Raw genomic sequence first — 25,795 nt, 5'->3', positions numbered from 1 at the left:
TAAATTTATCCTATGTACGTTATATGAAGCATGATGAGCGCATGCAGCTGGAGGTAGCACAAGCAAGGCATAAGATTATTGTGGCTCACAGAATTTTTCCAATTTGATTTGTTTTTGTAACACTGTTAGATGGAGTTCAGCCTTAAAGTGATTGTAAAGCAGAAGGTTTTTTATCTTGATGCATTCTATGCATTAAGATGAAAATCCTTGTGTGCGGAGCAGCCCCTCTAATACTTACCCGAGGTCCCTCTAGATCCAGCGATGTTGCAGGAATGTCTCGGCTGCCCAGACTTCCCCTCCTCATTGGCTTAGACAGCAGCATGGTGCTATTGGCTCCCGCTGCTGTCAATCAAATTCAGTCAGCCAATGATGAGAAAAAGGGGGCAGAGCTGGGCCACAGTTCTGTGTCTGAATGGACACATGGAGCTGTGGCTTGGCTCGGGTGAGCCCATAGCAAGCTGCTTGCTGTGGGGGCACTCAACAGGAGGGAGGGGCCAGAAGCACCAAAGAGGGACCTGAGAAGAGTAGGATCTGGGCTGCACTATGCAAATCCACTACACAGGGCAGGTAAGTATAACATGTTTGTTATTTTTAACTAAAAAAAAAAAAGATTTTACAATAACTTTAATGTTAGTCAAGTCCTTCTAAATCTATTATCCATCTAATACTACCATCTCCAGACAATGCTGATGTCCAAATGTGTCTGCTTTTGCTCCTCCATAAGTAAATGTGACAGCTTAAGACAGGAAGTGTTTAACTGGCCGGATGACCGGTTGAAAATAAAGAGAAAAAAAAGCCTAAAACTGAAAACTAATAATGTATGAAGATCAGTGAAGACACATAACCAAGGACTTTTTTCCGTAAAAAACTTAAACTCCTTCATTCAAACATGTTAAGATCAAAAGCATCTCAACAACATCACAAACCCTCAGGGAAACCTGTTAATGTGTTTCATGCTTTGAGGCGCTTACTCCTAACACACTGCAATCACATACCATATGTATAATAAAGCACTCAATAAATACATAAATCAATCAATTAACAATTGATAATCAGATAAATATGGAAATGGTGTTGGCTCCACAATAAAGTTTAAAATAGCATAAAATCGATGAATCGGCCCCGAAAATGAGGAAATCATAACAACCATAATAAATAAAACTTTTATATATACATACATACACACACACACACACACAGTGGGGCAAAAAGTATTTCGTCAGCCACCAATTGTGCAAGTTCTCCCACTTAAAAAGATGAGAGAGGCCTGTAATTGTCATCATAGATATACCTCAACTATGAGAGACAAAATGTGGAAACAAATCCAGACAATCACATTGTCTGATTTTTGAAAGAATTTATTTGCAAATTATGGTGGAAAATAAGTATTTGGTCAATATCAAAAGTTCATCTCAATACTTTGTTATATATCCTTTGTTGGCAATGACAGAAGTCAAACGTTTTCTGTAAGTCTTCACAAGGTTGTCACACACTGTTGCTGGTATGTTGACCCATTCCTCCATGCAGATCTCCTCTAGAGCAGTGATGTTTTGGGGTTGTCACTGGGCAACACGGACTTTCAACTCCCTCCAAAGGTTTTCTATGGGGTTGAGATCTGGAGACTGGCTAGGCCACGATTACAGGACTCTCTCATCTTTTTAAGTGGGAGAACTTGCACAATTGGTGGCTGACTAAATACTTTTTGCCCCACTGTGTATATAGATAGATAGATAGATATATATATATCATTGCTGCACAAATGGTGCTGCAAATTCACAGCTAGAATAAAGGATTTGAAGTTTTATATGACAACTGGTTATCCATCTTCATTCATTTTCATGTGTATGTAATCACAAGCTGAACCTGCACCCTTCTGCAGATTGAGGGCTGAGGAAAGATGATCAACCTTTTCTGTATTACTAGAAAACGAATGCAGCCATCACATCTGAGGACTGGTGAGCTGCAATATTAGATCTTTCTTTTGGATACACTTTAAACAGTTAGTTCACCTCTACAGAAAAAAATATTTGAAATGGTGAAATAACACTGGACAGCCAACACCACCAGCTCTTCTCCTTTGTCTCCATCAGCAATTCTGGGACAGACCAGATTGATTCTGATTGTTCATCGTCGTCACTGTGCGGGATTTTGAAATCCCCAGACAGCTGGAACAACTCTGGGGGTGCTAACAGTTCGGCAACCCCAGAGAAGGTAAATACAGTGGGGGTCGGGGTGGAGAGGGAGTCTAGTGTTAGTTCACCTTTACATTTTTCCTATAACGTTTAAAAGTATAACTAAAGGCAAAATGTTTTATGTAGTCTTGTCAGTTTTTACTGCTGTCTGTGCCCCTATTAGGGAGATTCACCCTCTCTATTTGTCCTGTTTACCATTATCATTGAAAGTAAAAGAAAATCCAAAATTTGGGGTTGTCACCAGAACTTTAATAGAGGAGAAATCTTCCAATGGGGACACTAGTTCTGGTGACCTGGGGGGCCCAAAGAGATTCCAGTAACTTGCAGAGATTTCCTCTCACTCTCACACCTGTTTTGGCTATGGGACAGGAAGTGAAGGTAAATCTCCCCAATGGGACGCCAGTGACAAAAAAATATGTATTCTATTCCTCTCTTACTCTATCCACAATGAAATAAAAAAATAAAAAATAAAAAAAGTTTTGCCTTTAGTTGTACTTTAAGTATAGACTAAATTGATTTTACAATGTATCTGTCACTGACTATAATAGGGGTATTATAGTGCAAGTATTCCTCTTGGCAGGGACTGAAATGAATAGTCTGATGTTCTCTTTAAATGCTGTTGACATACCTCCCAACTGTCCAGAATTTCATGGGACCATCCCAAGATTTGAACTTTAGCGTCCTGTGAATACAGGCTGAATCCTAAAGTCCAGCACCGGAAGAAGTTTCAGCACTCGGCTCTACTAATTAGCTAGGAAAAAGCAAAATGCTGTTCAATCCCCCTTTCTCCCTCGCAGCTGTGCTTCTCCCAGGCAGCTACAGAAGAAACACTGTTTATGCCGAGGAGGGGGTGGGAGCTAAAGGCCAGTGAGGGAGTAGGGGGCAGGGCTAAAACAAAATTACAGTCAGTCATAGCCCCAACCCCTTCTCCTCGTGCTGGCTTTTAGCACTCGATCCTTCCTCAATATAAACAAATAGTGTTTTCTCTGTAGCTGCCTTTTGCAAGCATATGAGAAACAGGAGGATTGGCTTACTTCTGTTCTTCTACCTGGGACTCTTCACAGTACTCAGTATACTTCAACTCCAGCTCTTCTCCCACTTCTCCTATTCCCTGATCCAGTGGGCAGGGCTACAGTTAGCTGTAATTTTGCCCACTGGACCCAGCAATAGGAGAAGAGCAAGAGTTGCAGTATCTTGAGTAATGTGAAGAGTCCCAGGGAGAAGGAGAGTCAAGCAGTGCAGAGGTAAGATGGAGGGTCACTTACTACTGCAACTCTGAACTCTGCTTAACTTAGTACTGAACTCTGTAGTAAGTGACTCAGAAGTCAGTATTGACTCAGAGGTTAGTAGTAAGTAACAGTGAGTTCAGAGATAGTAGTATGTAAAGCAGACTTCAGGGGTCAGTAGTAAGTGATACAGAGTTTAAACGTCCATAATAAGAGATGCAGAGTTCATTGGTCATTAGTAAGTAATGAATAGTTCAGAGGTTTGTAGTAGGTAACAGAGTTCAGAGGTCAGTAGTAGATTAAGCAGAGTTCAGAGGTCAGTAATAATTGCGGCAGAGGTCAGTAGTAAGTGAGGCAGAGTTCAGAGGCCAGTAGTAACAGAGAGTTCAGAGGTCAGTAGTCTCTTCTTTCCCTCTATATTTGTCTCCCCATATGTTTTTGTTTATAACTACTTAAGGACCATAGTGGCCTATAGTTGCCAAACTTCTAAATGCAGGTACCCCATATTAACCACTTCAGCTCCAGAAGGTTTTTTTTTTGCGCTCCGGAAAGTTTTACCCACTTCCTGACCAGGCCATTTTATGTGATAAGGCACTGCGTTGCTTTAACTGACAATTGCGCAGTCGTGTGTCACTGTACCCAAATAAAATTGATGTCCTTTTTTTTTCCCACAATTAGAGCTTTCTTTTAGTGGTATTTCATCACCTCTGCGGTTTTTATTTTTTTGTGCTTTAAGACAAAAAAAATAAAGCCTGACAATTTTGAATAAAAAACTATTTTTTATTTCTGCTATAAAACATTTCCAATAAAAAAAAATTGCAAAAAATCTAATTTCTTCATCAGTTTAGGTCAATATGTATTCTGCTACATGTTTTTGGTCAGAAAAAATCCCAATAAGCGGATATTAATTGATTTGTGCAAAATGTATATTGTCTGCAAACTATGAGATAGATTTAGGGACTTTTTTTTACTAGTAATGGCGGCAATCTATAAATAAATAAATATATTTTTAGCAGGACTGCGACATTGCAGCAGACAAATTGGACACTAAGTGACACTTTCTTTATCATACATCACGGGACACAGAGTGAGGCTGTTATTCCTTACTTACTGGGTTATACTCCATCTCCAGGTGAATGGACACTGGTAGACCAAAGGTCCTTAGACAAGAAGTGATCCCCTATATAACCCCTCCCATACAGGAAGTATTTCAGTTTTTTTTTACCAGTGTCTGCAGTATGGATGGGCTCGTTTGTTTGAGTTCTCTCGAGCCCCAGGTCTGAAGTCCCAGCACGGTTCTTAAATGAATCAGGGGATTGACTGATCGGATCCATTTGAAACAGGCTTATATGTTTAGATAAATGGTACCCGAGCCTCAAAAGGAGATGCAAGGATCCGGCGAGGTTTTGCCTGTAATATGACCTACAGGAGCTGGACCCCGTGTAGTGGAATCCTGGACACCACAGAGCTAAGGCATTTCTGCAGGTTGCTGTACAGGTCCAAGGAAGTGGACCCTAAAACATGGAAAGGGGTACCCAGTCCTTGAAGGTCTCAAGTGCCGAAACCCACCGTGATAGGTGAAGATTGGGCTCTTAGTTTCTAAGGTTGCCCTACGCCTGGACGGGTGGGTGAAATCTTCCATTATTTACTTATTGTGGGGGGCCCCATGTGTTTAAAAAACTGTCAATCTAACTAAGGCTGGACACCTGTGTAGCGGTGACCACTGGCAGGAGTTTTGGGCTGACTGTTGGTGTCTTGGGTAAGGAATACCTTTTCTTGTTGTCTTGGCTGCTTTCTTGTGGACGGTCCGCAAATGAAAATTTGTTGCGTGAACGGGGCCGTGACCACGCACGTACCTGCACATGCAGGCACAGAGCATCCAGGCGCACAGCCATCTTATTTAAGCTGAGAGTGGCTGACACGCGGCCCTTCCAGGGGACAGCTGTGGGACACAGAGCAGGCTCCGAAAATGTTTCGCTTTTAGCAGTTCATTCCTCCTTACCCGGGTCATGCGAGTTACCAGGTGTTGGTTGGCAAGCTAAAGTGCTTAGCAGGATCGTTGCATAGGGGCTTGGTGAGCCCTATTAAAGGGTCTTACTTCTGGGGTAAAATACTACACCCAGGTACTCCCTTTTTGGGGCTTGCAAAATCGTCAAAAAAGAGGAGTGGGGCTAACACTACAGGGAAGGGTACACCTATGTCGTCAGTAGCTCCTGAGGAGCCTAGTCAAAACTCTAGTCTAGTATCACCTGAGAGACCAGAGGCTTCTGGGCAATCTGTGCCGCTGCGCCTGTCTGGTATTGTGCCTACAGTCAACGCTCCTGCTTCACCCTTTATCACCAGGGATGAAATGTTCTCAGCCCTAGCCGGGTTAGAGCACAGGATTGCTGCATGACTGCCTCCATCCCGCAGGGTAACAAAAAGTGTGACATATCCCCCTCCCCTGAGCCTCCTAATTTGAAGCAGGAATAGGTTGAGGAAGGGGAAGCGCTAGATGCTAAGGACTTAGGAGATGGCCCAAGAGAAGAGTCGGCTTCTGAGGAATCTGGATCAGAAGATGTCCAGTTGGTACTCTCAATCGCAGAGGCTTTTGTTTTAGACTCTTACCGATATGGTTAGTTCTGTCTTTAAGTTACCTTCTGCAGAGGTTTTTGAGCCTCCCTTGTCCTCTTTGGGGTCCCTGAAGCTGCACAGGCTTTCCCCTTGCACCCACTGTTTGAACAGGCGGTGTATGCTGATTGGGAACATCCTGACAGGATTTTTGTTCCTCCTAAGATGTTTTTTCCCTTTTATATCCCATGGAGAAAGTTTTTTAAGAAATGAATAATGCCAGCCGTAGATGCGGCAGTCTCTTCCTTAACTACTGCAGCCCCAGAAGATTTGGCTGCTCAATGACCAGGCCATTTTTTTATGATAGGGCACTGCGTAGCTTTAACTGACAATTGCGTGGTCGTGCAGTGCTGTACCCAAACAGAATTGACGTCCTTTTTTTTCGCACAAATAGAGCTTTCTTTTGGTGGTATTCGATCATCTATGCGGTTTTTATTTTTTTGCGCTATAAACAAAAAAAAGAGTGACAAACACAATATTTTGTACTTTTTGCTATAATAAATATCCCCAATTTTTTTTTAAAAAAAGCTAATTTTTTTTCTCAGTTTAGGCTGATATGTATTCTTCTACATATTTTTGGTAATAAAAATCACAATAAGCATATATTGATTGGCTTGCGCAAAAGTTATAGCATCCTCAAAATAGGGGATAGATTTATATATTTTTATTTATTTTTTACTAGTAATGGTGGTGATCTGCAAATTTTTTTTTTTTTTTTTTATCGGAACTGCGACATTATGACGGACACATTAGACACTTTTGACACATTTTTGGTATGATTGACAATTATACAGATATAAGTGCTATAAAAATGCACTGATTACTGTGTAAATGTCACTGGCGGGGAAGGGGTTAACACTAGGGGACGTTTAAGGGGTTATCTGTGTTCCCTGACTGTGTGTTCTATCTGTAGGGGGAGGGGACTGACTATAGGAGATGACAGATCGTGGTTCCTAGCTATTAGGAACTCACAATCTGCATTTACTCTCCTCACAGAACAGTGTGAGGAGAGGACAAGAGGCAGAACTTCCCTGTTCTGCCTCTCGTGCCCGCGATCGCTCATGGCCAGCGGGCATCGGCACCCCCGCAGTGCAGCTCCTCCATAAAGGAGCCGACGTACAGCTACGAAGGTTCGTAGGATCGTGCCGACCTGCCGCAGTATAATAATGGCGGCTGGTCGGCAAGTGGTTAAACAAGAAATTAACTTGTCCAGTGGATAACGCACAGGGCTTGAAAGACCCTGTTGACAAGAAACTGGAGTCATTATCGAAGGCTTCCTTTTCTTTGGCCCGTTCAAGTTATTCAGCCAGCTGTTGCAGCAATTGGAGTCTGCCAGTCCTTAAAGGATCAGGTCAGACGGCCTGACGGGCCTAACCAGGAAGATGATCTTGCTGAAAATAGGGCAGATATTCCTCATAAGCTGTGTTTTGCTGTAGATGCCTTAAAGGATTCTATACAGCAAGTCTCTCCTCTGGCTCTCCTGTCTGTACACATGCGCAGACTTGTGTGGCTTAAAAACTGGTCAGCCGAGCTTCCCTGTAAAAAGTTATTGACAAGGTTTCCCTTCCATGGGGAACGTTTGTTTGGTGATGATCTGGACAAGTACATCCAAAAGATTTCCGGAGGAAAGAGATGGAACAGGCATCCCTCTTTAAAACTTCGGGGACTTCCTCAGGTATTTCAGCGCCAAGGCAGTTCCGCTGCCAACAGGGCGCTAGAAACAGGGGCAAGCCGCAGGGCCATGGTCAGAAAAAACCCTGGGTCTAGAACCCTTCTAAAGCCAGCACCAAGCCCTCCTTTTGAGGGGAAGCCCCCACTCCATCGGTAGGTGAAGGCTGCTCCAGTTTGCGGACATTTGGAGAACAGTGGTATAGGACAAGTGGGTCACCTCAACAGTGTCCCGCAGTTACAAGCTGGAATTATTGAGGTTTCCTCCTTAGAAGTTTTTAACATCCAACGTTCCTGCGGATCCTTCAAAAAGAAACGTATTGTTTCAAGCACTAGAGCAGTTAGTGCATCAGGGAGTGATCATACAGGTTCTGGTGTCCAAAAGAGGCACAGGGTTTTATTCTAACCTGTTCACGGTTCTAAAACCAAATGAGGACATAAGGCCAATCTTGGACCTAAGATCTCTGAACCAGCATCTGTTAATCCAATCCTTCAGGATGGAGTCAGTCAGCTCGGTAGTAGCCTCCCTCCAGATGGGAGACTTCTTAGCCTCCATCGATATCAAGGACGCATATTTACATGCACCTATCTTTTAGCTTCATCAGAGGTTCCTGCGATTTGCAGAAGAGGAACGTCATTTCCAGTTTGTGGCACTGCCCTTCAGGCTTACCACAGCACCTCGGGTGTTTACAAAAATCCTAGCACCTGTACTGGGTCTTTTAAGGGCCCAGGGGATCTTGGTGCTCGCGTACTTGGACTGCTTCCTGCTCAGAGATCGCTCACTACATGCCCTGGAACACAGTGTAAGCCTGCACAGAGTGATATTTAGAAAACTTGGGCTGGGTCATAAATACAGAAAAGTCATCCTTGAGACCAGTTCAGAGTCTCAAGTATCTAGGTCTGATCCTGGATACAGTCCAGGCAAAGGTATTTCTGCCACCCGTAAAGATCTGTGCCCTGCAGGATCAGGTGCGTCGGGTAAGGGGCACCGGGCAACCCACCATTCGGCTCTGTATGAGTCTTCTGGAAAGGATGGTGTCCTCCTTCGAGGCAGCTCCCTATGCTCAATTCCATTCCAGGCCTATACAACAAAATATCTTGTCGGCTTGGAACAGGAGAGCGCAAGCCCTGGATTACCCCATGTCCTTATCTCCCTAGGCAACCTGCAAAAGGGAAGATCCTTCCTCCCAGTGTCTTGGAGAGTACTGAACACAGACGTCAGTCTCTCGGGCTGGGGAGCGACCCTAGAGGGGCTTACAGCTCAGGGGAGATGGTTAAGGGCAGAGCCTGCCCATTAACATCCTGGAGTTATGGGTGGTACATCTGGCCCTACGGTCCTGGACGGTGAAGATTCAGGACTGCCCCATCAGGGTTTCGTCTAACAATACCACTGCAGTAGCCTATATCAACCACCAGGGTGGTACCAGGAGCTGTTTAACTTAGGAGGAGGTGAACCACATATTAACCTGGGCAGAGGGACATGTGCAGGTTCTATTGGCGGTCCATATAGTGTGAGTGGAGAACTGGAGGGCAGATTATCTCAGCCGCCACCAGATCTGTCTGGGGAATGGTCCCTACACCCATACGTGTTTCAGGAAATCTGCCAACGTTGGGGATGGCCAGAGGTCAATCTATTGGCATCCGGGTTCAACAACAAGCTTTCAGTTTGTGTCCCGAACAAGGGATCCCCTGGCAATCAGCACAGATGCTCTGGTAGTTCCATGGAGCCAGTACTCTCTGGTTTATGCTTTTCCCTGATCCCTCTCCTTCCACACTTGTTGCACAGGATTTGAAGAGAGGGGGTTCCAGTCATTCTGGTGGCACCTGCCGCCTTCTGGTTCCTGGAGATTGTGAGATTGGCAATGGACGGGCTATGGACGCTTCCGCGCCACCCTGATCTACTGTCTCAAGGTCCTATATTCCACCCCAATTTACAGTCTCTAAATTTGGTGGCATGGCTATTGAAATCCAGGGTGCTGAAGGATCGTGGCATCTCGGGACCAGTGGTATCTACCCTAGTGAATGCTAGGAAGGCAGTCACTAGGAAGATCTATTATAAGGTCTAGAAGACTTATATTGCTTGGTGTAAAGCCAGAAAATGGCATCTTCAGAAATATGTGATTGGGAGAATTCTCTCTTTTCTACAGTTGGCAGTGGAAATCAGATTGGCTTTGAGTACAATCAGGGGTCAGATTTCAACCTTGTCAGTAGCCTCTCATTCACTGATCCGAACCTTTATGCAGGGGGTAACTCATTTGCTTCCCACCATTAGGGCAGCTATGTGTCCTTGCGAGCTCAACCTGGTATGGTCCGTCTTACAGAAGTAACTGTTTGAGACTATCAAGAAAATTCAATTAGTCTTGCTGTTGCACAAGCTAGCTTTCCTGATGGCCATCACCTCGGCTAGAAGGGTATCAGAGTTGACAGCCCTTTTGTGCAGGTGTTACGACCTGTTCCATCCTTCTTGCCTAAGGTGGTGTTGGCCTTTCATTTGAATCAGGACATTGTTTTTCCTTTTTTTTTCTCTCAGCCTCATTCGGAGGAAGAGAAACGACTCTACTCCTTGAATGTAGTGTGAGCAGTCAGTTTATTTATCTAGATCTGTGGAGATCCGAGGATCAGACTTATTTTTTGTTTTACCAGAAGGACCCAAGAAGGGGCAGGCAGCTTCCAAGTCTTCCATTGCCCATTGGGTCCGTCAATTGGTCATTCAGGCCTACGGTCTGAAATGTAAGGCTCCTCCCTTCAGGGTGAGCGCTCATTTTACAAGGGGTGTAGGAACCTCCTTGGCTTTTTGCCAATAGGTATCTGTAGCTTAGATTTGTATGGCTGCCACCTGGTCTTCAGTGCATAAATTCACAAAATGTTATCAAGTGGATGCTCGAGCAGCCGAGGATTCGGCTTTCGGTCGCAGTGTACTGCGGGCTGCCATATAGGTCTGATGGCTATTGTTTTGGCAGGGTGTCTCCCTCCCCTCAAGGCTATTGCTCTAGGATGTCCCAGTAAGTAAGAAATAATAGCCTCACTCTGTGTCCCGTGATGTATGATTAAGAAAATAGGATTTTTTTTTTGTCATACTTATGTGTAAAATCCTTTTCTTTGAGTACATCAGGGGACACAGAGGTCCCTTGCATCTTTTTGAAGATTAAGTGCTTGCTACAAAACTGAAGTACTTCCTGTATGGGAGGGGTTATATAGGGGATCCCCTCCTGTCTAAAGACCATTGGTCTACCAGCGTCCACCTGGAGATGAAGTATAAACCATTAAGTAAGAAATAATAGCCTCACTCTGTGTCCCGTGATGTACTCAAAGAAAAGGATTTTACAGGTAAGTATGACGAAAAAAATCCTATTTTTTGGGGACCAGTGACACCAATACAGTGATCAGTGCTAAAAAAAAATGCACTGTCACAGTATAAATGACACTGGTAGGGAAGGGGTTAACACTAGGGGCGATCAAAGGGTTAAGTGTGTCCCTGGGAGGTGCTTACTAACTGTGTAGGGGGACAAATACACTGGAGGAAAAGCGAGGTCTGTGTTTCAGCTTAGCTGAAACCCAAGATCTCTCTTTTGCTCCCTAACAGATCAGCAGTCTGCCTTGTTTACATAGGCAGACTGCTGCTCCGTCTCTCCTCTGAACGATCGGCGGGTATGTCCAATCACAGCGGCCGAGGCACTCCGGTGGCACCTGCGCGTCCCCTATACAAAAGTAAGGGTGTTGTATTTCTTACTGTTTGAGAAAGGACCTACTTTTGAAGATTGTAACGACTCACTTTTCCAAAGCCCAAAGCTTTACTCTCTTTCAATTCTTGAGTACAAATTCAAATGACACGAGGAGATGTCCATATTTTCCGCTTTCTGTAAGGGAAGATTCTGTAGAAGATTCTGGCCTAGGCCAGGAATTGAAGCATTTTTGAGACAGATCATCACCTCACTATCTGGGAGCTATAGGTCTGAATCACAATGTGAATTTTTCTTTTGCACTGACCTGCCAATAGTGGCAGTAAGCCAGGCAGCATGATTGCCAAGTGCTGTAACATTTTTAAATAGCTTTAAATTGTTAATGAATAAAAAATGTTAAGTTGTCTGCATTCAGCTTAACAATTTGTTTCAAACCCATTACGCACCAAAGCAAGAATTTTTATTTCTAGCTTTGTGTTTTACAGCAGAATTATGTTACTGTACTTTTCCATTAAAGGGAAACTAGTGTATTCTTGGGAATTACACATTCTGAGTTATTGTTGTGACATTCAGAAAGGAATTTTTTGTTAAGAATGTTATATTAAATATACAGAGTTGCAATTTCTCACTCTAATTATTTGGAGACCATGATTAGCTTTAGCTGCTTAATGACTATGGACCCAAGGTCTGTTAGCCTTAAAGCTGAACTCCAGGCAGATATAAATGACACAAATAAGTGCAGCTTTATGTTCATGAATAAACTATTATTAGATGCAAACAATGTAAGTACCTGAACAATACATGGCATCAGCCCCCGGCAGTCCATCTGTACAGCAGAGCTTAGACTGTGAAAGGAAGAAGCAGCACAATTCTTCTGTGCTTTCAAGGAACATGCTAATAAAAAGAAACAGGAGACTGACAGATAGATGAGCTCATCAGTTTATTGCTTTTGCTTTCAATGTCCAGTCATGGCAAAGACCAGGCAATACAAAGACCAGGAAATACAAATTCTTTGGTAGTTAAAACAGGCCCTGTATTTTTATATGTATTTAACTATTTGCCTGGAGTCCAGATTTAAGGTCGCAATAGCCTTATCTGAAATCTCACAAGGTTACAGTTTAGCACAACGTAGGTGTAAAATTTTGGGGTACACAGAATTTTTTGAGGATCTATCTAAAGGAATAATGCTTTTACCTTACCTAGGAGCCACGAGTGGATGCTTGGGGGTGGGAGGTTAGTACATATCCTTGGGAAATGCAAAGTTCCCCAAAATCTTACTAGAAAGGTCTTCTACAGTGTGCAAGGGCATAAACTTATGAGATTTCAGCTGTTCAGAATCTCCTGAGGTCTCATTGGAAAGAAGATGATGGCACCCCCTACAGTATGGTAACCAGGGGTGAGGTAAGTAAATATATACAAATTGTCAGATACCCTCAAAACTATACTTGTGGGTAAAAAAAAAAAATAGGTCTTCAACCAGGTTAATTTTTTTAAGCCATAATTTATTGTTTTCTTAAAGTGTATGTAAACCCTAGCAATGAACTTCTATTGTTTTCTCCCTTTTGGTCTCTTTAATATAGTATTGAAAGCATTTTGTTGTACAGTGATGGAAAAAAGTATGTGATCCCCTGCTGATTTTATACTTTTGCCCACTGACAAAGAAATGATCAGTCTATGATTTTAATGGTAGATTTATTTTAACAGTGAGAGACAGAATAACAAAAATATCCAGAAAAACACATTTCAAAAAAGTTATAAATTAAGTGAAGGACTGAAATCCTGCAGTGCTCGCAAGGTCCCCCTGCTCAAGAAAGCACAACATGTACAGGCCAGTCTGAAGTATTCTAATCATCTGAATGATTCAGAAGAGAACTGGGTGAAAGTATTGTGGTCAAATGAGACTAAAATCAAGTTCTTTGGCATCAACTCAACTTGCTGTGTTTGGAGGAGGAGGAATGCTGCCTATGACCCCAAGAACACCATTCCCTCCATCAAACATGAAGGTGTAAACATTATGCTTTGGGGTGTTTTTCTGCTAAGGGGACAGGCCAACTTCACCGCGTGAAAGGGACAATAGACGAGGCCATGTACCATCAAATCTTGGGTGATGACCACCTTCCCTCAGTCATGTTTTGCAAAGGCATCAAATACTTAATTTACTCATTTAAAATGCAAATCATTTTATAACTTTTTTGAAATGCATTTTTCTGGATTTTTTTTTTTTTTTTTGTTCTTATTCTGTCTCTCACTGTTAAAATAAACCTACCATTAAAATTATGGATTGATCATTTCTTTGTCAGCGGGCAAACGTACAAAATCAGCAGGGGATCAAATACTTTTTTCCCTCAGTGTATCTGTTTCATAACTGCAAAAATATATTTATTGACCTTGTCAGAAATTTAAACCTGTCTCTCTGCCTGTGTTATCCCAGTGACTGGTCAGCCCTTGGTCTACAAGTCAATTGTTCCCTATGCATTTGATATTAAGATAACAGGAGTGCTTTTTGAAAAAGGCAATGGGCAGGGTTGACACCACTTTCTGGCATATTCAAAAGGTTTTTTTTCTGTACTTGCAGGGCCTGTAAAGGAATAAAACATTGATAAATCTGTATTGCTGAGATGTACTTATGTGGTTTTTATTTTGCACCGACATGCATTTTAAGTGTGTACCAAAAGGGTTGTTTTTTGTGCCTTTTCATATTTACACACCTAAGATGTAAATGTTTACATATGTCTTTGGACAATTAAATTTTAGGCCTCATTCACACAGGTGCTATGGCCCATACAGCGTGAATGAATGGTTGAAGCTGTATGCAGGCAACTTATGTTTCTCTATGGGGATGCAGTGGCTGTACAAACAGACCCTTGTCTTGTTTTGACAGGCCTTCAGTGGCAGGTGAGCAGCCCAGTGTGAATATAAACTATATTATTAAGATTTTATGTATGTTTATTATACAGTTTTCTACACCTGATGTGTTGTACGTTTAAAAACTAATGTTGCTGCAAATTAAAAAAAAAATTTGTTTGCTTTCAGTGTTGCTGCTAATCATAAGCAAAACTTGATGACTGTAGCCAACCTGGGAGTGGTTTTTGGGCCAACACTTTTGCGTCCCCAAGAGGAAACTGTAGCAGCCATCATGGATATCAAATTCCAGAATATTGTTGTTGAAATAATTATTGAAAACCATGAAAAGGTAAACAGAAAATTCTAAGAAACAAATATGTCTGTTTTGTTATATTATTCTATTCTACCTTGATCACAGCCAGTTAAATGCTTTAATTGCTGTCCATTTGACAAACCGTTCCCAGATGCTTTGTTCAACACTGTAAGCAAAGGACAGACCAGGAACAAAGCAGACTGCAAGGTGATGCATGAATTTGGGGTCTGAATACTTGTGTAATGCACTCAGATTTCTGAGACATGAGATGGTATCACCAAGTTTATCTTTTATTATAGCTGACCCCAGATCTCTTCTGTAATGTTCTTTTATTTTTCTTTGGGGGCGCAATTGATAATGGTTGTGCCTGTTTGATCTGTTCCTTGTTCAAATCCTCAGACCTTTAATAAGGCACTAGCATATTTCTTGAAAATATGATTCATTTTTTTAAAGTAAAATGCTTATCTGTTTACATCCAGTACTGTGCAAACGTTTTAAGCATGTGTGAAAAATGCTGTAAATTAAGAATGCTTTCAGAAATAGAATTGTTAATAGATTATTTTTTATCAATTAACAAAATGGAAACTAAATGGACAGAAAATAAATCCAAATCAAATCAGTATTTGGTGTGAACACCCTTTGCATGAGAGTATGATAAGTGATAGATAGGTTTGCCTCAGTCTAGTGAGAATTAAGGAATCCTAAAATGTCTGTTCGTTTTGTGTCCCTAAAAGCAGATGGCAATGCTAACTGACTGTCCGTATACATTTCCACCTGCTGTCAAGGTAGTCCTCCCTACCACCTATCACACCCTAGACCAGTGATGGTGAACCTTGGCACCCCAGATGTTTTGGAACTACATTTCCCATGATGCTCAACTACACTGCAGAGAGCATGAGCATCATGGGAAATGTAGTTCCAAAACATTTGGGGTGCCAAGGTTCGCCATCACTGCCCTAGACTATGAGCAAGTAATGCTACACATGAAAACATTTGTTGTGATGATCAATGGTGTAGCCAATGACAAGTGTTTCAAAGTGTCAGCATGCAGGGAATAGATGCAAAGCTATTGCCCACCAATCAGAGTTGTAACTATAGATCATTGAACCACTTTGCAGAATTTTTATGGGGCCCCCATCAACACCTCTCTGCGGCAATTCTGATGCTGATCTTCACATGAAGTACAATGGGTATAAAACAAAGAATTGTCCCCCTTTAAAATACTCACATTTTGTTGCTTTGCAGCCTGAAATTAAGACACACGGTTATTTGTTTTATCCAGCTGTATTTACTTTGCAAATTATAACATCCCGCGAAAGATAAGACACCAGCATGTCAGAAAAAAAATTAAAAAACATTTAAAAACGGAATCACTGAGTTGGAAAAAGGATCACCCCCCCTCCTAAAGATGACTTGTAAACTCAATCGGGTGTAGCTAATCACCTTCTCAATGACACACAAAGCCATTTGACTTTCAACTGTGAAAACAGCTGTGGTGATTAGCTCAGCATGAAAATAGATTTCCTGGGGAATTTTAGTCCTGGTAATGCAACTGAAGCCAAGCAATCAACTATGGGTGGGAAGGCACAGTCAAAAGATATGTGGGATAAAGTTGTGGACAGGCACAAGTCAGGAGATTGATACAAAAAAAAAATTCAAAGGCTTTATCAATGCCAAGAAGCGAAGTGAAGTGAAGTCAAGTCAAGTCTATTATTAAGACATGGAAGGTATTTGGTACAACACAGACCGTACCTGGGTCAGGACGTTGTTCCAAACTGAATGAAAGAGCCAGGAGGAAACTGGTTAGAAAGGCTACCAAGAGGCCTACAGCAACTCCTGAAACGGTTGCAGTAATTTATGTCAGAGTGGTCATTATATGCATGTGACAACAGTATCACAAATTCTCCACAAATGTGGCTTGTATGGGAGGGTTACCAGAAAAAAGCCACTCAAGAAAGGCCACATGCAGTCATGATTAAGCTTTGACAAAACGCATTTTGATTCTGAGTCCTCATGAAAAAAGGTGTTATGGTCAGATGAGACCAATGTCTGGCGGAAATCCAATACCGCTCACCATCCAAATAATCACCATTCCTACAGTAAAGCATGGAGGTGGTAATATTCTGTTATTGGGTCGTTTCTCTGCAGCAGGGACTGTAGAACTTGTCAGGATAGAAGGAAGAAAAGATGGGGCAAAATGCAGTTAAATTCTTGAGGAAAATCGGCTGCCCTCTGCCAGAAAGTTGTCAATGGGAAGAAGTTTTACCTTCCAACATGACAATGACCCAAAGAATGACCACAAACTGAATATGTAGAAGAAAAAGGTCTTGCATAGCCTAGTCAGAGCCCAGATTTAAACCCCATTAAAAATCTGCAGAATGATTTGCAGTCCACTAATGGTCACCATCAAATTTAACTGAACTTGAGAAGTTTTGCAAAGAAGAGTGGATAAATATTGCAAAGTCTAGATGTGCAAAGTTAGTAGAGACATATGCCAACAGACTAAAGGCTGTAATTAAAGCAAAAGGTGGTTCACCAATATACTGACACAAGGGGGTGATCCTTTTTCAACTCAGTAATTCTGTTTTTGATTTATTTATTTTTTTCTAACGTGTTGGTGTTATGTCTTTTGCTTGAATGTTATAAGTTGCAATGAGTAAATACAGCTGGTTAAAACAAAATAATAATTTCAGTCTGCAAAGCAACAAAATGTGATTTGTTTTAACCACTTAAGGATCAGAGATTTTCCCCCTAATGACCAGGCCATTTTTTTGTGATACAGCACTGCGTCTCTTTAACTGACAATTGCGCAGTCGTGCGATGCTGTACCCAAACAAAATTGACGTCCCCTTTTTTCCCACAAATAGAGCTTTCTTTTGGTGGTGTTTGATCGCCTCTGCGGTTTTTATTTTTGCATTATAAACAAAAAAAAGACTGACAATTTTGAAAAAAAAAACAATATTTTTTACTTTTTGTTATAATAAATATCCCCCCCCCCCCAAAAAAAAAAAAAAATTTCTTCATCCGTTTAGGCCCCTTCTACATGTTTTTTGTAAAACAAATCGCAATAAGCGTATATTGATTGGTTTGCTCAAAAGTTATAGTGTCTACAAAATAGGGGCTAGATTTATGGCATTTTTATGGCCTTTTTATTTACTTTTTTACTAGTCATGGCGGTGATCTGCGATTTTTAGTGGGACTGCGACATTGCGACGGACAGATCAGGCACTTTTGACACTTTTTTTGTGACCACTAACATTTATACAGTGATCAAAGCTATAAAAATGCACTGTTTACTGTGTAAATGTCACTGGCAGGGAAGGGGTTAACACTAGGGGGCGATCAAGCGGTTAAATGTGTTCCCTCATGAGTGTTTCTAACTGTGGGGTGATGGGACTGACTATATAATATCCTTCCTAATTGGGCTCCCACCTACCCCCATTAAATCTGCATGGGCTACTATGGCTATAAGTATGCCACTGCCACCAATTAAACAAGACTTTATTGCCCAAGAACTACATTCATTAGCTTACTGAACTATCTGCTTGTCTTGGCCTAGAGGAAATGAGACCAACCAATAAAATTTCAGAAATTCAGTGAATCAATCACTTTTTTCCAGCTTTTGTTTGTCTGATTATAAACATTTGTGTATATATACTGTACACTATATTACCAAAAATATTGGAATGCCTGCCTTTACACACACATGAACTTTAATGGCATTCCAGTCATAGTCTGTAGGGTTCAATATTGAGTTGGCCCATCCTTTGCAGCTATATCAACTTCAGCTCTGCTGGGAAGGCTGTCCACAAGGTTTAGAAGTGTGTCTATAGGAATGTTTGATCATTCTTCCAGAAGCGCATTTGTGAGGTCAGGCACTGATGTGGACGAGAAGGCTTGGCTCGCAGTCTCTGATCGAATTCATCCCAAAGGTGTTTGATCGGTTTGAGGTTATGACTCTGTGCAGGCTAGTCAAGTTCCTCCACCCCAAACTCGCTCATCCATGCCTTTATGGACCTTGCCTTGTGCTATGTTGGAACAGGAAGGGGCCATCTCCAGACTGTTCCCACAAAGTTGGGAGCATGAAATTGTCCAAAATTTCTTGGTATGCTGACATCTTAAGAGTTCCCTTCACTGGAACTAAGGGACCAAGCCCAACCCCACACCATAATCTCCCCTCCACCAAATGATTTGGACCAGTACACAAAGCAAGGTCCATAAAGGCATGGCTTAACGAGATTTTGCACTCTCCAGTTTTAGTAAATCAACCCTAATGTGTCCTTCGACTCTTCCTTTAATATATAAAACATACTATGTTGTGCAAATATATAAACAATAATTTTTGCAAAAACAATCCTAGTGCCAACAATGTGTAAATACATTTCTGCAAAATACTCTTTTTGTTCAAATAATGCAAATAGCAAATTATTCTGTGCAATATACAGTATATTTATGTTTATATTTATACTGCAAATTGTGCGGAAATACTTTTTGCACAAAAAAACTGCAAAAGTTTTATACCATATTTTCTTACTTATATTCAGCACAAGAGAATATCATTGCAAAACTCCACATATTAAAGCCAATTAAATACATAAAAAATATATTAAAAAAATACATAAAATACATAAAAACACAATGCACTCACAATTTTAGTATTAGCGCACTTGGTATATACAGCCTGTATTGGTTTTAGTGGGTGGCTCCTGCAGTGCTATGCTGTGTGTGACCGGCTGCTCCCAGTTTTGGGATGCTGCTACGTACCTAAGCCACACTCTACTCTTTTCCTCATCTAGACATCATCAGTCATTGTTGAATCTATAAAGTATCATTCAGTTAATCCTACCATATTCCCTGACTTGTCCCTTTTATCAGGAACCATGAATCAAACCGAGACAGAATCACACTTGTTTAATAATAATAAGGTAAGCGTAGTCTAAACAAGCCAGAGTTCAGTAACCGGATCAGGTAGTCAGCCAAGCAAATGTCAGAGAGCCAGAGATAAACGTAGTAGTACAGCAAGCAGGATCAGGAGCCAGAAGGAACGTCAGCCGAGCAAGTCTTCAACAGGAACGCAGGAGAAAGTCTCTGTGATGTTGACAAAGGTGAAGGCAGGAATGAAGTGAGCAGGACTGACTAGCAGAATCAACAACATCTGGGTAACTGTGGAGAGAGATGGGAGCTGGCAATTAGCCGACAGCTGAGCGGCCAGCTCAGAGAAGGAAGGGCTGAGCCCAGCCCTGACGCCTTTAACCTGAATCTATTATTATAAAACAAACTCCAATACTAGTCATACAGAAATACTGTATAAACTAGCAAACAATTCGGAGATCAGTGCATCTTACCAGTACCCATGTCGTGTAGATATGTCAGAAGTGATTGATAGAAAATTCTCCTGTGTATGGTCAACATTATACTACAATTTTTAGGCATTTTTAACATCTGTCAACCAGCTTTCAATTGCAAAATGACCAAACCAATAGAGGCAACCTACCACCAACCCCAACCATTTCAGCGGTTTTATCCTATTAGTAATAAACTGTTGGTTGCTTTGATTCTTTTGGTGTGCTTTTTTTTTTTTTTGTTTTACAATCAAAAGCAGGTTAAAGGGGATTGCTATTACACTGTGAACTCACTGATGCATTGTCACCATCTGGACATAAAATTTTAGGTGGACTTTAAGTAGGGGACAAGCAGATTAAAGCCCAATTCTAGTTAACATTTTTTAAGCAATTACAGCAGTTCTTTGGAAATAAAAGATCAAACTACATCAGTAATAGCTAACTGTGATGAAAAATATAAATGAAGATATGTAAAATAAATAAGGATCATTTAAGGACCAGAACTTCAGAAGGGACTTAAGAATGGAAGAAATGGAGTGCAAGAAACAGCCCTAACTGTTTTCCATTCTGTTACATGCTCCAAAACATTTTAATCTAGGTGCCCAGAGAGACCTCTGGTCTTTCAGGATCTTGGCTATGGCCCAGATTATGCTTTAAATATGGGTTAATATTCAAGATTAATTACCCATTCTCTAGCAAGTCTTTGTTTAACATAAAAGTTATTTAGAGGTGGCTCAGATTTTTGAGTCTTTGTGGTCACCTACTTACCATAGTACCTACCCTGTGAACAACTAATGTCTGAAATAGAAACCAGTGTAACCAAATTTAAGTGATAACTATATAATGCTAAAATTGGTCTTGTTAAAGAGGAACTGCAGTCCGCTCACATAATTTGTTATAAAAACATCTTTGCCATTCTGAAGCTTCCCTCCAACCACTTTGCATATTATTTTATAAATACTGTGATTCTGTACTTGCCAAATATGCTGCAGAAATCTCCTTTCACTGAGTCTGGCTGCAATCATTTTAACTGTGGGCAGCTAAAGCTGCTGTCTGTTCTTTTCCTGGATTTACACGGACACACAACGGCACACCTTCAGCTCTGCAGCTCTCATTGGCCGTCTTATGACTCATCCCCCCTCCCTTCCTGGCAAACTCTCACGAGAGTGAGAGAGAGCTGTGCATGATGTCATAAGCCTAGGCTTTTTATAAGGCAAAAAAGAAAAGTAATTACTGGCAGAAAAAAAATGTTTTACTATCCAAAGTTAAAACAACAAGGGCAGAGGATTTATTACATGCAAAGTTGAAAAAATGACTGAAGTTCAGCTTTAAATTTGTTTGTGATAAGTGCCTTAAAATACATGTAAATAACTTAAGAGGATTTGAACTGTGAAAGCTATGCCCAAAAATGCAAGCAGAGGGGAAAAAAATTGGTCACCAGTATTGCCTTCAGACTTGGTTCACACTCATAACTAAAGTATCTAACTTGTGAGACTAATGCCGCGTACACACGGTCGGACTTTCCGGCATACTTGGTCCGGCGGACCAGAGTGTGCCGGACAATCCGCCCGTGTGTGGGCGGCGGCGGACTTTTCCGGCGGACTTCTTCCCAAAAGCCCGCCGGACCTAGATTTTAAACATGTTTGAAATCTTTCCGTCGGACTCAGTTTCGGGCGGAAAGTCCGCTCGTGTGTGTGCTGGTCCGACGGAAAGCCCGCTCGTGTGTAGGCTGGTCCGACAGACCAAATGCGACACGAGGGGATGGTATTGCATCTCGCGCTCGCTGCAATAGGAAAAACAAATCTTCCTATTGCGGCGAGCGCGGGGCATACCAGGCCCTTAGGTCTGGTATGGATTATAAAGGGGAACCCTGCTACGCCGAAAAAACGGCGTGGGGTCCCCCTAAAATCCATACCAGACCCCGATCCGAGCACGCAGCCTGGCCAGTCAGGAAAGGGGGTGGGGACGAGCGAGCGCCCCCCCCCCTCCTGAACCGTACCAGGCCGCATGCCCTCAACATGGGGGGTGGGTGCTTTGGGGGAGGGGGGCGCCCTGCGCCCCCCCCCCCAAAGCACCTTGTCCCCATGTTGATGAGGACAAGGGCCTCTTCCCGACAACCCTGGCCGTTGGTTGTCGGGGTCTGCGGGCGGGGGCTTATCGGAATCTGGGAGCCCCCTTTAATAAGGGGGCCCCCAGATCCCGGCCCCCCACCCTATGTAAATGAGTATGGGGTACATGGTACCCCTACCCATTTACCTAGGAAAAAAGTGTAAGTAATAAAACACTACACAGGTTTTTAAAATATTTTATTAAACAGCTCCGGGGGGGGGATCTTCCTCCGGCTTCGGGGGTCCCTCCGCTTCATCTTCTCCCGGCGTCCGGTTGGTTCTTCTCCGCTCTCCGGCCTCTTCTCCCGGTGTCGCAGGTCTTCGGCCGGCCCCTCCGCTCTCTTCATGTAGCTCTATTGCGAGCGGAGGTCCGGACTTCTGGGCTTCTGGGCTTCTGGGCTTCTTGGCTTCTTGGCTTCTCTTCTCTTCCCCCAGATGTTGACACAACGCTCTCTCCGGCTGGACTGGTCTCTGAGGGCTGCGTTGTGACTTATATAGGCGGAGACCCCGCCCCCATATGATGTCACAGTCCCTGGGCATGCTGGGACTGTGACGTTTTAGGGGGCGTGGTCGACCACGCCCCCTAAAACGTCACAGTCCCAGCATGCCCAAGGACTGTGACATCATATGGGGGCGGGGTCTCCGCCTATATAAGTCACAACGCAGCCCTCAGAGACCAGTCCAGCCGGAGAGAGCGTCGTGTCAACATCTGGGGGAAGAGAAGAGAAGAGAAGCCAAGAAGCCCAGAAGCCCAGAAGCCCAGAAGTCCGGACCTCCGCTCGCAATAGAGCTACATGAAGAGAGCGGAGGGGCCGGCCGAAGACCTGCGACACCGGGAGAAGAGGCCGGAGAGCGGAGAAGAACCAACCGGACGCCGGGAGAAGATGAAGCGGAGGGACCCCCGAAGCCGGAGGAAGATCCCCCCCCCGGAGCTGTTTAATAAAATATTTTAAAAACCTGTGTAGTGTTTTATTACTTACACTTTTTTCCTAGGTAAATGGGTAGGGGTACCATGTACCCCATACTCATTTACATAGGGTGGGGGGCCGGGATCTGGGGGCCCCCTTATTAAAGGGGGCTCCCAGATTCCGATAAGCCCCCGCCCGCAGACCCCGACAACCAACGGCCAGGGTTGTCGGGAAGAGGCCCTTGTCCTCATCAACATGGGGACAAGGTGCTTTGGGGGGGGGGGGGGCGCAGGGCGCCCCCCTCCCCCAAAGCACCCACCCCCCATGTTGAGGGCATGCGGCCTGGTACGGTTCAGGAGGGGGGGGGGGCGCTCGCTCGTCCCCACCCCCTTTCCTGACCGGCCAGGCTGCGTGCTCGGATCGGGGTCTGGTATGGATTTTAGGGGGACCCCACGCCGTTTTTTCGGCGTAGCGGGGTTCCCCTTTATAATCCATACCAGACCTAAGGGCCTGGTATGCCCCGCGACGGGGCTAGCAAGGTGTCAATCTCGCCGATAAAAGCGGCAAGATTGACATCCTTCTCTAGTCCCGTCGCACCTGAGTCACGTTCAAAATGAACGGACTTGTCCGTGTGTGGGCAAGTCCGTTCATTCTGAAAGTCCGCCGGAACTCCGGCGAAAGTCCGTCGGAAAGACGGGCGGACTTAGCCCGCCGGAAAGTCCCGGCGTGTGTGGGCAAGTCCGTCCGTTTTAAAGTCCGGCGCACCTGGCGGACAAAGTCCGTCGGAAAGTGTGCCGGACCAAGTAGGATAGAAAGTCCGCTCGTGTGTACGCGGCATAAAGGTCGCAGGACGTGTGAAATGCAATGTATCTCTGAGAGCCATTACAATTAACACTACTGAAGTCACTGCGACTTCAGGAAAGGTTACTGCACTACTTTGTTGCAACTTTGATACGACTTCAGTGCAAAAGTCGTGTCAAAGTGCCATCAAAGTTGTAGAAAAGTCAGACTCCAAAGTCACACTGGAGTCAGCTAATGTAGTGATAGGCACCCTGATCGGTCTGCGGCTATGTAGCCCAATATGCAACAAACTGCGGTGCACTGTGTGTTCTGACACCTTTCCATCCGAACCAGCATTAACCTTTTCAACAATTTGAGCTACAGTAGGTCTTGTACTCTTCTATTGGAGCGGACTAGTAGTCTCCTCATTACAATTTGGCCCGTGTCAGTCTCTGAAATTCTTATGCTTGCCCATTTTTTTCTGCTTTTAACACATCAACCTTAGGGTCAACATGTTCACTCACTGCCTAATATATCCCACCCACTTTCAGATGTGCTGAAATGCTACAGGAGCCCTTATTCACTTCACCTGTCAGTACCATAATGTTATTGCTGATTTGGTGTACAGCTAACAGCCTGTATGCACGTGAATGCCTAGGCACCCTCACAATACCAAGAAGCTTACTGCTGCATTGTACAGCTAAAATTAAAGACAAAAAGAATGTGTTAACCGTTTGTACTTAGCCACAGTATATTCACTGCAGCAGGGCAGCATGGCCAAGACGGATCACATACATGTAAGTCATCCCGCTGCTCTAGTTGGACCCAGCGGATTGTGGCGAATCAGGGGATCATGTGATCACATGATCACAATGTCAGCAAAGCTGTTATGAATGAATTTCAGTCATAACAGCTGTGTTTCCTATAGTGATGCTGTGATTGTCTCACAGCTATCACATGGTACCTGGGTCACTCACAGCACCCTGTACCATGTGATGTGATTACATATTCTGTGCTGTGGGCCAATCACAGCACAGAATAGGTAATCACAGCTGTTACGAATGTAACCCATTCATGAAAGTTCAAAACGTTGCTGTTGCAGTGATCATCACTGTAACAGCAATCAAAGTGTAAAAAAAAAACAAAAAAACATCCCTGATCACCCCTAGAGTAGTGAACTGAACTACTCTGATAAAAAAAAAAATAGTAAAGAAGTATTTTTAAAAAGCTAACAAAAAGAAAATGTTAAACGTAATAAAAAACATTATTACTTGTCAGTATCTCTGATCACCGCCACACCAGTCATATGATCACGCTGTACTAAATTGGCGAGCATGTATATAAAAAGAACATATTTGATTTCATTTCATTTTTCAGAAAATTGTGGCAAAAAATTTGCAATTTCAAAAAACACTCCATGCCTCTTACTAAAAGCCTCAGACTGTCTACTTTCCAACCTGTCCTGGCATTTCATGGGCCTCAAGAAATGAGACGGGCCACAATTACATCAGGATTGATCAATTTACAAATATATATAACATAGTTTGTATATGCTATATCTTTCACACAAACCAATGAAGATATACTTATTGGGTTTTTTTTTAACCAAAGACATGTTGTAAAATACATTTTAGCCTAAGTTTGTGAAGAAATTTGTTTTTATTGGATATGTTTTATAACAGAAAATACAAAAATATATATTTTTTTCTAAATTTTAGGCCTTTTTTTGTTTATATGGCAAAAATGAAAAATAAAATGCCACCAAAAGAAAGCTCTATTTGTGTGAAAAAAAATATTAATGTAATTAGCATACAGTGTTGCATGATTGTGCAATTGCCAGTTAAAATAGTACAGTGCTGAATAACAAAAAAATGACCTGGTCGTGAAGGAGGTAAAACCTTCCGGAGGTCAAGTGGTTAAAGAATACTTCTTTAGTATAAAAAATTTCTAGATGTTCTATCACATAGCATATCGTCACTTTTTGAGTTCAAGTCTACTTAAGGGTATTTTAGGATGTGAAAAAGTCAAGAGCAGGAAATAAAGTCCTAGCTAAACAAACATTTACTCAATCCACACCTCAACGTAAGCACAGGTGACTAAACTGCAGTCTGGTTTGGTGATTTA

At 42.7% G+C, this 25,795-nt stretch overlaps 1 protein-coding gene across 2 annotated transcripts in view; it reads left to right on the top strand.

Annotated features, from left to right (window-relative positions):
• The window catches only part of ARHGAP26 (Rho GTPase activating protein 26), a 744,136-nt gene that overhangs the window by 447,149 nt on the left and 271,192 nt on the right, over positions 1 to 25,795 (top strand). For both annotated transcript variants that reach the window (XM_073620639.1, XM_073620638.1), the window contains exon 18: positions 14,410 to 14,569. In XM_073620639.1, coding sequence (XP_073476740.1) covers positions 14,410 to 14,569 — 160 coding nt within the window. The remainder of the gene's footprint in view (positions 1 to 14,409; positions 14,570 to 25,795) is intronic.

This window comes from Aquarana catesbeiana, linkage group LG03 (assembly GCF_042186555.1).
Source record: "Aquarana catesbeiana isolate 2022-GZ linkage group LG03, ASM4218655v1, whole genome shotgun sequence".
Classification (NCBI taxonomy): Eukaryota; Metazoa; Chordata; class Amphibia; order Anura; family Ranidae; genus Aquarana; species Aquarana catesbeiana.
Note: the sequence above shows the minus strand (reverse complement) of the source record. Positions and strands in the feature narration are given on the sequence as shown.